The following is a 12,077-nucleotide window of genomic DNA, read 5'->3' as shown; positions in this document are numbered from 1 at the left end:
TTTTTTATCATTTCGAGATTATTAAATTGACTTGAAACAATATATAATAAAAATTTTGATTTTTTTTATTAGTATTACTATTTTGCATATAGAGGTAAAGGATTAATATGTTGGAAACGTGGGACCTAATAGTTGGAATGAAATGTTTCCTTTACAAATTTATTGGTAGGAGAAATATCTATGAGAACAACCTTTTGTCTAGAGACCGTTGAATTCAACATTAATGAACAGCAACAAAAGATATGAAGCCTTTTTCTATTTTTTCAGCATTTCCTTGGCAGAAAACCTTTTTTTAATGTTATTAAATTTCAAACTTTATGAATGTCAGCTCAATTTTACTTTCTTTTTGATTTCTTCTATCTTTGACTTTCTATGACAAATCTTTTATATTATAATTAATTTTAATGATCACATAAAATCTTGATTTAAAATGAGTGGAAGAAGAACAAGAAAAGGAAAGTGTCTTTTTTTCCTTGGCAAAAACAACGGTCAAAACAGAGAAGTACAAGTGTAAATCAAAGAGGATATGATATAATGAATTTGATTCCTCTCTATTATTATTTTTTTTTAAATCTTGTTTGATACACATGTACCACATGCAAATAAGTTAAACTTTTATAATGCCATCCAATTCAAGTTTAAAATTTCAACTTGATTGAGTATATAATTACTAGTATAAAAAAAATTGACATATTTTTGAGCGGTAGATTGATCTTTTGTAATTGTAAAGGTTTTTCTTTGCCCTAACCAGTGTTTATGCCATGGAAAGTCTTTTGTCAAATGGTCAAAGAATTCCTCTAGCATCTAGTTAAAGAGGCTAATAAATATACTTTTTTTAAAAAAAAAGAGAAAATTATGAGGAATAACTTTCCTTAATAAGGGCATTTCAAAAATAACCATCAAAATAAATTTAATTGTTTTTAGTTATATTTAATCATGACTTGACAAAAATACCCTTAAAACTATTTTAAATAAATTAAACCATTCATCGTAATTTCTTTCCGTTTGTGCTTTCAATTTCTCTCTCTCACCATCCCACTCTCTCTAATTTTATCGATTTCTCTTTTCGATTTATATCTCGTGCTTTCGATTTATATCTCGTGCTTTCAATTTTTTCTTTCCTACGCTTTCAAGATACCAAGCGATGGTTTTGATATGCTTGGATGGGTGGCTATTTGGAGAATTTGATTTTTAGGTATTTTGGATAAATCTAAAACGTTAGAAATGATCGCAAATGTTTGAAATAGCTTTCAAATTGGATCAATTCAGGACCTAGATACCAATAAACTCAAGAATTTGATATTTATAAACCTAGGTTTTCAAAAGAAATTTTTTTCCATTTTTAGTCGAAATAGGTGTTTTATATAAGAAAATTTGTGTTTTGATTTATAAAAACATGTTAGAAACACTTTAATCGGTGTCAAATTACAAAAAAAATAATAAAAAAAATAAAAAGAGTTGAGAGGATTTAAAGTTTTGGTTCATAAGTAACAAGAATATTTTAAGTATTAACGTGTAACAAAATGTTTTTGAATATGGTGTGTAACAACAATATTTTTTAACATGGCATGTAACAACAATATTTTTTTTTCAACATGACGTGTAACAATAATATTTTTTTTCAACATAGCATTTAACATATTTTTGTATATGACGTGTAACATATTTGAACATGACGTGTAATAATCTAACTATGGCATGTAATATGTTTTTGTGTATATGGTGTGTAACAATAGTGTTTTTTTAACATGATGTGTAACAACCTAATCATGGCTTGTAACATATTTTTGTACATGACGTGTAACATCATGGCGTGTAATTTCATTAAAGGTAATTTTGTCAAACTTGGCTAAAAATAGTTAAAATTATAAAAAGAGCTATTTTTGAAAACTTCTTATCTTTAAAGGTTATTTTTAAAATTGCCCCTAAAAAAATGAAAAAATTGTGAGAGATAACCTTCCTCATAAACCCAAATAAAAAATATCATTCATTATAATTTTAACTATTTTTAGCCAATTTTTGGCATGACTTGCTAACAATGCCATTTAAACAATTTTAGACAAATTAAAATGGTTTCAGTTTTCTCTATCCTACCATCTAGATAAAAATTTCAAAATTAAATCACTATTTCTCTTTCTAGTCAAATATTGTCTATCTCGCCATCCAGTTTTTTCTCGTCATCCTAAAGAGTAGAGATGACATCAAGCTCTTTCTTATTTTATTTTATTTTTTGGATGGTGGATCTTAGGGTTCTCAAGGGCGATGAATAGAGATTTTGCGCTTCTATGGTGGTTGTAGTCAGCATGATGAATTTAGTAACTGGATGCTTTCTAGTGATGACTTGCTTCGAAACGTGTGTTGCGATGGAGATACCTATGTTGATGAGTTAGATCGGATTAGTTAAGATGATGGGCTCAAGGAGAAAGAAAGGTTAAAGCATGTTGGATGGGTTTTATGGTAGTTCACGGTCTTGTTGTATTTGGGATTGGGATGACTATTAAGTATGTTTGCTGGGAATTTTGTTTCTTTTATGGGATTTTGAGTTGGAATTGTTCAGGGAATATTTTGTAAAAAGAGTATATTTTATTTTTGCATTAGAAGAGTGAGCAAGGCCCTCCCGATAGGGATATATTTTGTCTTACTTTAGAGGGTTATGGAGTTTTGTAATCTCTCTTTTGTGAAATGCACAATTTCATGGCTTAGCAAAAAAATAAAGTATGTGTTTTAGGTTCTTAGGTTTATTAGTTTATTCATAAAATCTTAAAGTTGGAGAGTTGAAATTGATTAGACATATCTGTACATTAGAACACTGTATGACTTTGGCAACTTAAACTTAGCTACGAGCAAGCAAATCAATTAGTTATTAAATATTATATTACTAGTTTTTAGGCATTGTGTTATTGATTTTTAAGTATTGCGAGACTGATTTTTAAGCATTGCGAGACTGATTTTTAAGTATTACGTGACTTAATCATTGCGTGACTGATTTTAGTTATTGCGTGATTGATTTTTAAGCAATGCCTAAGTTATACAATGCCTTACTAACTAGTCACGTAATGTCTTACTAACAAGTCATGCAATACCTAAAAATTAGTCACGCGATGCTTAAAAATTAATCACGCAATGTCCAAAGTCAGTCATGCAATACCTAAAACCTAATAACTCAATGCCTAAATTCCATTTAACAAAATCAATAACTTCAAACTATACACCCTATTCCATTTAACAACATAATTACCGAATATGCTTACTTTACAAAGAATACTCAAAATGCTCAAAATGCTCAAAGGTTTTTCTTCATATATAAAAAATCACTCCAAAATGCTTAAAAATGCTCAAAACGCTCAAAAGTTTTCTTTGTGTATCAAAAATTACTCCAAAATACTCAAAATGCTTAAATATTTTTCTTTCTGGTAAGGAATACTCCAGAGATAAATGGTCTGGTGAAGAAAGCTCAAAGAATATAAGTCAGTTTGAGGCACGGAGTCAAACAAATGGATTGATTTCATTAAAGGAATTTTGTTCAAATTTTAACTTTCTTGATTAAAAACAATTAAAAGTATAAAGAGGTTTATTTTTAGAAACGCCTTATGCATAGGACCCATTTATAAAAAGAAATAAAAAAATATATGCATTATGGTAGAAAGAAGCTGGTGGCAAAAGTCGAAAGTTAAATGGCATTTAGAAAGTGACAAAAAAACCAGGTTCTTCCACAATATAGCCTCGGCAAGGAGGACGAGCAACTCCATTAGTAAACTGGATATTGGGGGAAAAGTGGTTGAAGACCCTTAGGACCTTAAATTTGAAATTGCAAAGCACTTTCAGAAAGTTTACAAGAAAGGGAGAGAAACACCATTGCATGAGTGGGTTGAGAGTTTTAGAAAATTGAAGAGGAGTTTTGTTGAACACCTTGAAAAGCCATTCACAGAACAAGAAGTTTGGCAAACGATCTTGAGTTGTGAAGGTAGCAAAGCCCCTAGTCCCGATGGTTACAATCTTAGTTTTTTTTAAGAGATAATCGTGCAACATAAAGGAAGGAGTTATGAAGTTTATGGAGGATTTATACAATTCAACGACTTTGGGATACAAGGTTAACTCTTCCTTTATAACGCTAGTACTTAAGAATAGTAGCCCTACCTCTATCAATGAATATCGGCCCATAAGCCTTGTCAGTAGTCTCTATAAAATCATCGCCAAGACTTTTGCCAATTGGCTTAAAACGGTCATCAGAGAAGTGATAAGCGACAATTAGTTTGCTTTAATTGAGGGGAGGCAACTTGTTGACTATCACCTGATCGCCAATGAAGTGATTGACTAAGAAAGGAAGGGAGTAGTGGATTGTAGTTTAAAGTTGACTTTGAGAAGGCATACAATAGTGTGGAATGGTATTTTTTGGACATGATCTTAGAGAAAATGGGGTTTGGGGAAAGGTAAAGATGATGGGTTAAAGCGTATTTGCCTACTGCCTCTATTTCTGTGTTAGTGAATGGCTCCCTTATGAATTAATTTAGAATGAATGGTCTCTGCCAAGGATATCCAATGTCTCTTTTTCTCTTCAATTGCATTGCGAAAGCCCTTAGTGTTATGATGAACAAGGCTGTTAGACTAGGGCTTTGCCAAGTGGTTGAAGTTGGAGAAAGAAAGGTTGCTATCTCCCACTTACAATTTGCTGATGACACGGTAATCTTATGCAGGCCCTGTTTAATTAGTTTATTAAATGCTAAACGAGTGTTAAGGTGTTTTCAAGTTGTTTCCGGACTCAAGATCAACTTCAATAAAAGCAATTTGTATGGGATAGGTCTTGATCATGAAATTGTCGAAGGATGGCTTAGTAGGATTGCAAGTAAAGCTGAAAAACTCCCAACGACGTATCTGGGCTTATGGCTTGGTACAATCATGAATTCAATCAGAAAGTGGAGCCTGATTGTGAATAAATTTGATGCTAGGTTGTCAACATGGAAGGCGAGATCTCTCTTGCATGGTGGCAGAGTGACTTTATTGAGGTTAGTTCTTTGCAGCTTGCTTGTTTTTTTTTTTTTATGTCAATGTTTTCACTACCGGCTAGAGTAAAGGAAGCCTTGGACAAAATTCAAAGACGTTTCTTATAAGGAGATACTGTTGAAAGAAAAAGAATTTATTATGTTAATTGGGAGTCAGCGTAGTCATATTGGGATTTGGGGGGGTTTGGCACTATGGATCTCCATGTTAAGAATAGAGATTCTTAAACAAGTGGCTATGGCGATATAGTAACGAAGAAAGGAGTTTGTGGAGAAAATTGCTGGCTGGAAAAATGGAATGTGATTCAAAGGCTTTGCTGCCACTTCAGGGAAATCCGAGAAAAATATCTAACGTCTGGAGGAACATCATGAAACCAATTACGGACAACTCCGCTTTGAGTAGAATCACTACAGAAGGTGTGTGTTATATGGTGGGGAACGGAAAGCATATTAATCTCCGGAAGGATCAGTGGATATCAGGAGTCTTGCTTTCTGTCCATTTTCCTAGAATTTTCGCTTTAACCATTAACAAAGTGGGTAAGATTGAGGAATTTGGTAGATGGGTGGATAATCAATGGGTGTGGCGTGTTGGTTTGAGAAGAAGAGTCTTTGGCTGGGAAGAGCAACAATGGCAAGAATTCTCGGATCTGTTATCTCGGCGGCAAGTTTTAAATGAGCAGTTCAAAGATAAGCTCATTTGGAGCAGAAATATGAGTGGGAATTATACCACTAAATCTTTTTGCTGTGCGGTCCTAATGCAAAACAACGTTAGCTCTAATGTGTGGAAGGAGTTATCGGAAGGATTGGCTCCCTATAAAGTGGAATGCTTCTGCTGTCAATTATTGAAAGGGAGGCTAGCGATGTGTTAAGAACTTGCGGTCAGAGGCATCATTAACTGAAACAATGCTTACTGCTTGCTGTGTAGATCAGGTATGAAGTCTATTAACCACTTGTTTTTCTCATGCTTTGAGACTTGGAAATTGGGGTATTAGTGCTGTGGATTCTGGAATATTAAATGGGTTATTGGGTTATGTATGAAAATCCAATTATTTGCTTCCAATTGTGATGTGAGTTGGGGGGTGGCATGAAAAACGGAAAGGTGTGGAAGATGGCTTTTTACGTCATTGCCTGGTCCATTTGGCTTTCCCGTAATGAAGTGGTGTTCAAAGGTAAGATGTGGAACAGTGAGAAAACTTTCGAGCTAATTAAATTGAGACTTGCATGGTGGGTGAAGGCAAAGTGACCTGAGCTTAACCTCTCTGTTCCGGACTTATTTAGAGATCCTAGATTTGTGGTGTTAATACCATTAAAGCTAAGAAGAATGAACTGATACTGATGTGGGAAGAACCACCCCATGGGAGTGTGAAGTGCAACGTTGATGTTGCTGTCAAAGGATGCCCGAGGTAGGTTGGAATAGGGGGCGTCTTCAGGGATGACAAAGGCAGCATGTTGCTTATTTTCTCTAAATCTATGGGAGTGATGGACTCTAGTGCTGCTGAACTGATGGCTCTTTTGGAAGGTTTTCCAGATAATTGCTGTTTCTGATTGGGCAAGAAAACACAACATTATTTTTGAAAGTGACTCCTCCAACACTGTCACATGGGTGTTAAACCCATAGCAGGTGCCATGGAGACTGAGAAGCACAATCATGAAGATTGAAAGATTCAAATCTAAGATAGGGAGTTGGATCGTGAGGAAACTGCCACGATCTGCAAATACAGTGACAGATAATCTTTCAAAAACTGGTATAGGTAGGCAAAGTGATGTAATGTGGGCTATTGCGGACGATGTTTTTCTTGATAGTGAAGGAGGTGATTAGCTTTATCTCATATTAAGTTCGTGCTGCTAATCTTTTTTTATTAAGAGAAAGCCATCTAGGCTAATCTCTTTTTTTGTACTCCGTATATGCTCTTTAGATCAATACAAAGAGCCAACTTTTTTTTTGTAAAAAAAAAAGAAGATTTTTTTTCGATGAAATCATCAAGTTACTTAATCGACTTAGAAAGGTTTAAGATTTGCTTGGGGTGTTTAAAGGACAAAGAGTTCTTTGTTTTATTATTCTTGGTCCTGAAAAACTCTATTCGATCGTTGAGCTCCAATAGAAAAGGAGAGTTTCCCCTTTGGCGCAAGTTTAGTGTATGTTTGACCTAGCTTTTTTTTCAGTTTATTTACCTCTTAAAAGTAAAAATCAGGTCAAATATAATCTTTTGAGAAGCTCTTAAAAAAAAGTAGTTTTTTTTTTAAGAACAAAATTTTTAAAAAAAGAGCTTAAAAAAAAACTTCAAAAAGGAGCTTTTTCTTCTCTTCTTTTAAAAATATAAGAAAATTTTTATTTTTGTTTCAAAAATATCCTCATTTGTTAAAAATAATTACAATATTACCCTTTTAAAAATGCTTTTTATGATAATTTTAATAAAGATTATAACTTACAAAAAAGAAATTATAAAAAAAAATTTACCAAACAATTTTACCTTAATTTTAAAAGATATTATTTTTCATAAGAGCTTTATAATAACTTTTAAGTTAGAAAAAGTCAAGCTAAACAGGCTCTTAATATGACAATTCATGTAATAACTTTTAAAATCAGACTTAATTTCAATTTATGTTCTTGTTTGAAAAAAAAAAAATCAAAACAATAAACAACAATTGACATATCATTTACCACCATTAATGGAGATATCTCCAAAGGGTCTCATATTGAGTCATTGCCGGTGGAGTAGCTGCGCTTGGGACTCGGATTTGGCGAAAGACAGGTCCTTGGTTTTATGTTTTTCAATTTTATACGTATACAATTAATAACTTCGAAAATTTATTAAATTTATTAAATATATTTACATGAACATGTGATAATGTTAATATGACGACGTTAATGTCAATTTTATTTTTTAAAGTTTTAACATTTCTCTGATGATTTGATTTTGATACAATTTGAAAAGGTCAAGAATAAAAAATATCAATTTTTTTATTGTCATAGAGTGTAATTTATCCATGACTGTTAAAAAGTGGACGATGTTTGTTAATTATCTTACACTTTGTCCTGATAAGCACAGGAAATAATTGATGCTGATATATTATTTATTTACAAACTATGCCAAAATATCTATTGGGACACAATCTCGGAGAATAAATATAGGAAAAATTAACAATACTCTTAGAAAATATACCACAAATCTTGCTACTTGGTTATTCATTAAACAAACATTAAGTACATTAGAGAGGAGCTTTCCTTCAGCTTTGATAGAGATCAGGTAACAAGTTTCACACTACATCTTGAATTTTACAGTAAACATTGGACAACAAACGTTCAGTATACGTACTCTCTTCATGTCTTGAGATCGAGATTTGGGTCCACAACTTCACATTTGAGTCCATAGAAAGAAGAACGAAGCGGTTGAAGAATAATTTGAGATTGAGTGTATAAATCGCCAACTTATTTATTGGTAAACACCAAAAAGTATCAAACGACGTACCAAGTTAAGAACACATTCATGCCTACTGACTTTTCTCAAATTTCAGTCATGCAGAATTAATTTTTGCAAAATCAAGGGACTTCTTGCCGTCGTGTGCATTTCCAAAAAAATTGTTCATGTAATCAGCAAGAACAAACTCTCTATAAAGAGCAATTCCATCTTTCTCAACCACTTGAGGCAACGGTGCAATCTTTTCTGTTGGTTTTGGAATTGTAAATATTGGTATTGAAACTCTTGATTTTGTGCTTGTGGTACGAACTCTGTGCTCTGCACTTTTGTACTTTCCATTGCTTAGTATCTGCCGATGAAAGGCATGTTAAAAATGATAGTTAGGTTTAAAGCTTTTTGATTGTTTGAATCTTCTACTTGTTTCAAATGACTAATTTTTCATCGAAGCAAAAAGGTTTCAAACTCGCATTAATGAATTTGATAGGTGGTAGGCACATCTGTGGTATGTTAAGGATCCATCTCTCACTGTGTATAGTGTGTGATGGATTTTTTGTGCTTATCACCGACACTTCCCCTTATTGTAGGGTGGTTTGAGCTTTTATGCCTTTGATGGGTGAATAAAGGCTGCAAACCACTGCTTTTGAATGGCCTATGGCTGTTAATGAGAAGTTGCCTTTCAAAAAAAAAAAAGAACTTTGATGGGTACCTGTAACATATCGCCAACATTGATGACCAAAGCACCAGGGATAGGAGGGATCTCTATCCACTCTCCTTTCTTTCCAAAATCTATATCATCTTCAATTTTCACATATAAACCACCAATTCCATCCTGCAATAAGACGGTAAGAGTACCCATATCGGAGTGACGTCCTACTCCTACTGTGAGATCTGGATTAGGACATGTTGGATAGAAGTTCATATTAATCATCTTCTTATCAAAGAGTGCGTCGATCTTTGAGTCTTCTGGTTTCACCCCTAGATTTCCCATTAAAACTTCAAGCAATTTGCTCACCATGCCGATTGATGTCCTCAGGTATTCAAGTGCCACTTCCCTAGAAAGTAAAAAACATGTAAAAGAATAGAAGGTGCAAAGACAAAACATGCATAAAAACGACTTTATATCTCACCTGCACTCAATAGGCCAATGTTCAAGAGCTTCGGCATCACTGGTGTATTGCATGCTGATATAATCTTTCCATTCTAATGCTCGCTCTTTCTCTGGCACGAAGCTCGTTCCGTACTTCACTAACGGGGTAGGACTCACTTCTGTGAGATAAATAGCCTTCCTTTCAGGGGGCAGGCTGAAGAAATTATGCGCGGTATCCTTAAGGGACTCTAGTAGTTCAACAGGCACTCCATGGTTCACAACTTGGAAGAAGCCCAGAGTCTCAGCAGCTCTAACAATTTCCTTGACCACTTCATCATGATCAGGGCCACCTAGCCTCGACAAATCAATCGGTGGTTGCTCATGTTTGCTCGCGTTTTGCTTGTCTATTCGCTCTTTTGGTGGTTGCATGTAAGCCTGTGGCACCTTCGACAAGCCTAAGTCCACTATTCCTTTGACACCATTTCCATCTCGGACAACAAAGTTGAAAAGCGAGCTGCTATCATCAAAGCTAGGAGCCATTGGTGAGTAGAAAAGGCTGTGCTTGTTGTGTGTAAAAGAGGGTTTCTTTGATGAAAACTGATGGGTGAATTCACCAAAAGAGAAGGGCGCAATATAAATAGCAGGGAAACAGTTGAGGTTTCTTGATGATCTTAATTAATAATTACATGGTGATGACGTTTTGAGGAATTGATCTGAAATTTTCAGCAAGACAAGAAGCATGTCGTTTGAGCAAGGGAAGGCAAAATTTTTGCCTTTGATTCTTTGTTACGCAAATATTACGAGAGATTGAACAACAGTTTAAAATCAAGGAATAGGAATTTCAGCTACCCCAATCTAGAATGGCGACAATACATATAATATATCTTCACCAACCCTTGTAACTCGAGATCTTCAAGCCATAGAGAGTTAATATGCATTATAAATACAAGGACCTCAAAGTCAACATCCACCTGCATGCAAGAGCATGAGCAGAGTTATTTTCCTGCCAATATAAATATATAATACTCTTTTAGCTAGGCTTAAAAATTCTTTTTTATTTTACCTATTTATGATTTAATATATTTTAAAAATACAAAGTTAGTCTAATAATTTCTTTGCATTAAGATAATGTATTTTATGCTATCATTTGTGTTTATAATGCTCAAATTTAAGCATTAAAAAAAGTAGTAAAAAGAAGTTCATATGAAAGTAAAGGACATAAAATAAAGGTAAGAATTTATAGGTGAAGAGATCAAAGAATAGGAAAAATATTGAAGGTAAGAAATTAAGCATAAAAGCTTCCTTTTTCTTCCCTACCTAGCTTTACATAGCAAGTATATATATATATATATATATATTGTAAAGACCATGTATAAAATATAAAAATAATGTATGTTTTAAGAGATGCCGGTTTTTTTTTTTTCTCAATCAAAAGGAATTTTATTATGTATCAAAGGAATAAACTGATCATAAGAAGATCAGTGAGGATAGCAAGGAATATAGCCTTGCCCGGTCTCCTTATCATCCTATTATCTCATACGGAAACTCAGAAAGGGGGTGCATTAAAACAGCCGACAATCACCCCTTAACAAATCCTACGACCATAACAGGAATGGTGAAACTACATCAATGCGTAACCAAGGGAGGGCTGCGTCTAAACCTGGCCATCTGGCCTTCTGTTGTGGGCTGAATGTTGTTGCTGGAGCTGATGTTATTGAGTGTAAGGATTAGAAAGAAAAGGAAACGTGGCTTACTAGCCTTGTTTCTCTTGCTTACTTGTTCTGTACTGCTTAGTAAATTTTTGGGTGATACTGGGATGTATAGCTGAGAATGAGTGAGCTAATGATGAGAATTTTGTATAGTGATAGGCTAATTCCACTGGCTATTTTTTTTTTTGTAAGCCAGGTTGACAACAGTGTACCAGGACTGACTTAGGATTCTCTGTTAGTCTGTTTCCAATTGTAAAGGGCTATTCCTGTTCAGCTAATGAAGCGAATCTAATTTTCAAAAAAAAAAAAGTTTCAGAAAATCAACCCCTCATCCAGAACACAATCACAAACAAGCTCATAAGCTACCATCAATTATATACAATATCCTAGTCCATACACCTCCGCTACAGTCCACTTTTCAAACACCTTAAGCCAAAAGCTTCAACTACTCCACAAAATCTTCTCTCTCTCTCTCTCTCTTAAAAAAGGAAAAATAGAAATATCAATGGAAACCACGACATAGCCACAGGCAAGCTCCCAACAATACAAAAGAGGTGTGGGTTCTTGTTCTACTTTTTACTACATTTTTAAAAGAAGTATTTGATTACTTCACGTGATTACATATTTTGGCAATCTCAATTTCTTTTTAAAGATTTCAATACAAAAGTGGACGAAACCTTAACCTGCCTAAGAGATTGTCAACTCTGCACAGGCGGTAATATTTAGGCTTGAAGTTCCTATATTTGGAAGTATATTAAAATTTTATTTTTTTATATGAAAAAATTTTAAATTCGACCCTTTAAAATACTTAATATTAAATTAAATATTCAGATGTAAAAAGTTAAATACTTTCACTCAAATATTT

General features: G+C 33.8%; 1 protein-coding gene across 1 annotated transcript; it reads right to left on the bottom strand.

Moving 5' to 3' along the window:
• On the bottom strand, positions 8,514-10,049 carry LOC18594553 (feruloyl CoA ortho-hydroxylase 1). The gene is made up of 3 exons (XM_018124119.1): positions 9,544-10,049; positions 9,123-9,468; positions 8,514-8,765 (listed from the first exon to the last, which is right to left on the bottom strand). Exons 1-3 carry the CDS (start codon positions 10,041-10,043, stop codon positions 8,514-8,516), a joined length of 1,098 nt encoding a protein of 365 aa, XP_017979608.1. The 5' UTR covers positions 10,044-10,049.

The sequence above is a fragment of the Theobroma cacao genome, chromosome 7 (genome assembly GCF_000208745.1).
Source record: "Theobroma cacao cultivar B97-61/B2 chromosome 7, Criollo_cocoa_genome_V2, whole genome shotgun sequence".
Classification (NCBI taxonomy): domain Eukaryota; kingdom Viridiplantae; phylum Streptophyta; class Magnoliopsida; order Malvales; family Malvaceae; genus Theobroma; species Theobroma cacao.
This window is presented reverse-complemented; position numbering and strand designations above follow the sequence as displayed.

Coding starts and splice junctions, on each gene's coding strand:
- LOC18594553 (XM_018124119.1), bottom strand. CDS start 10,043: ATGGCTCCTAGCTTTGATGATAGCAGCTCGCTTTTCAACTTTGTTGTC. Junction 9,469..9,543: donor CATTGGCCTATTGAGTGCAG/GTGAGATATAAA, acceptor TTTACTTTCTAG/GGAAGTGGCACTTGAATACC. Junction 8,766..9,122: donor ATGTTGGCGATATGTTACAG/GTACCCATCAAA, acceptor TTTCATCGGCAG/ATACTAAGCAATGGAAAGTA.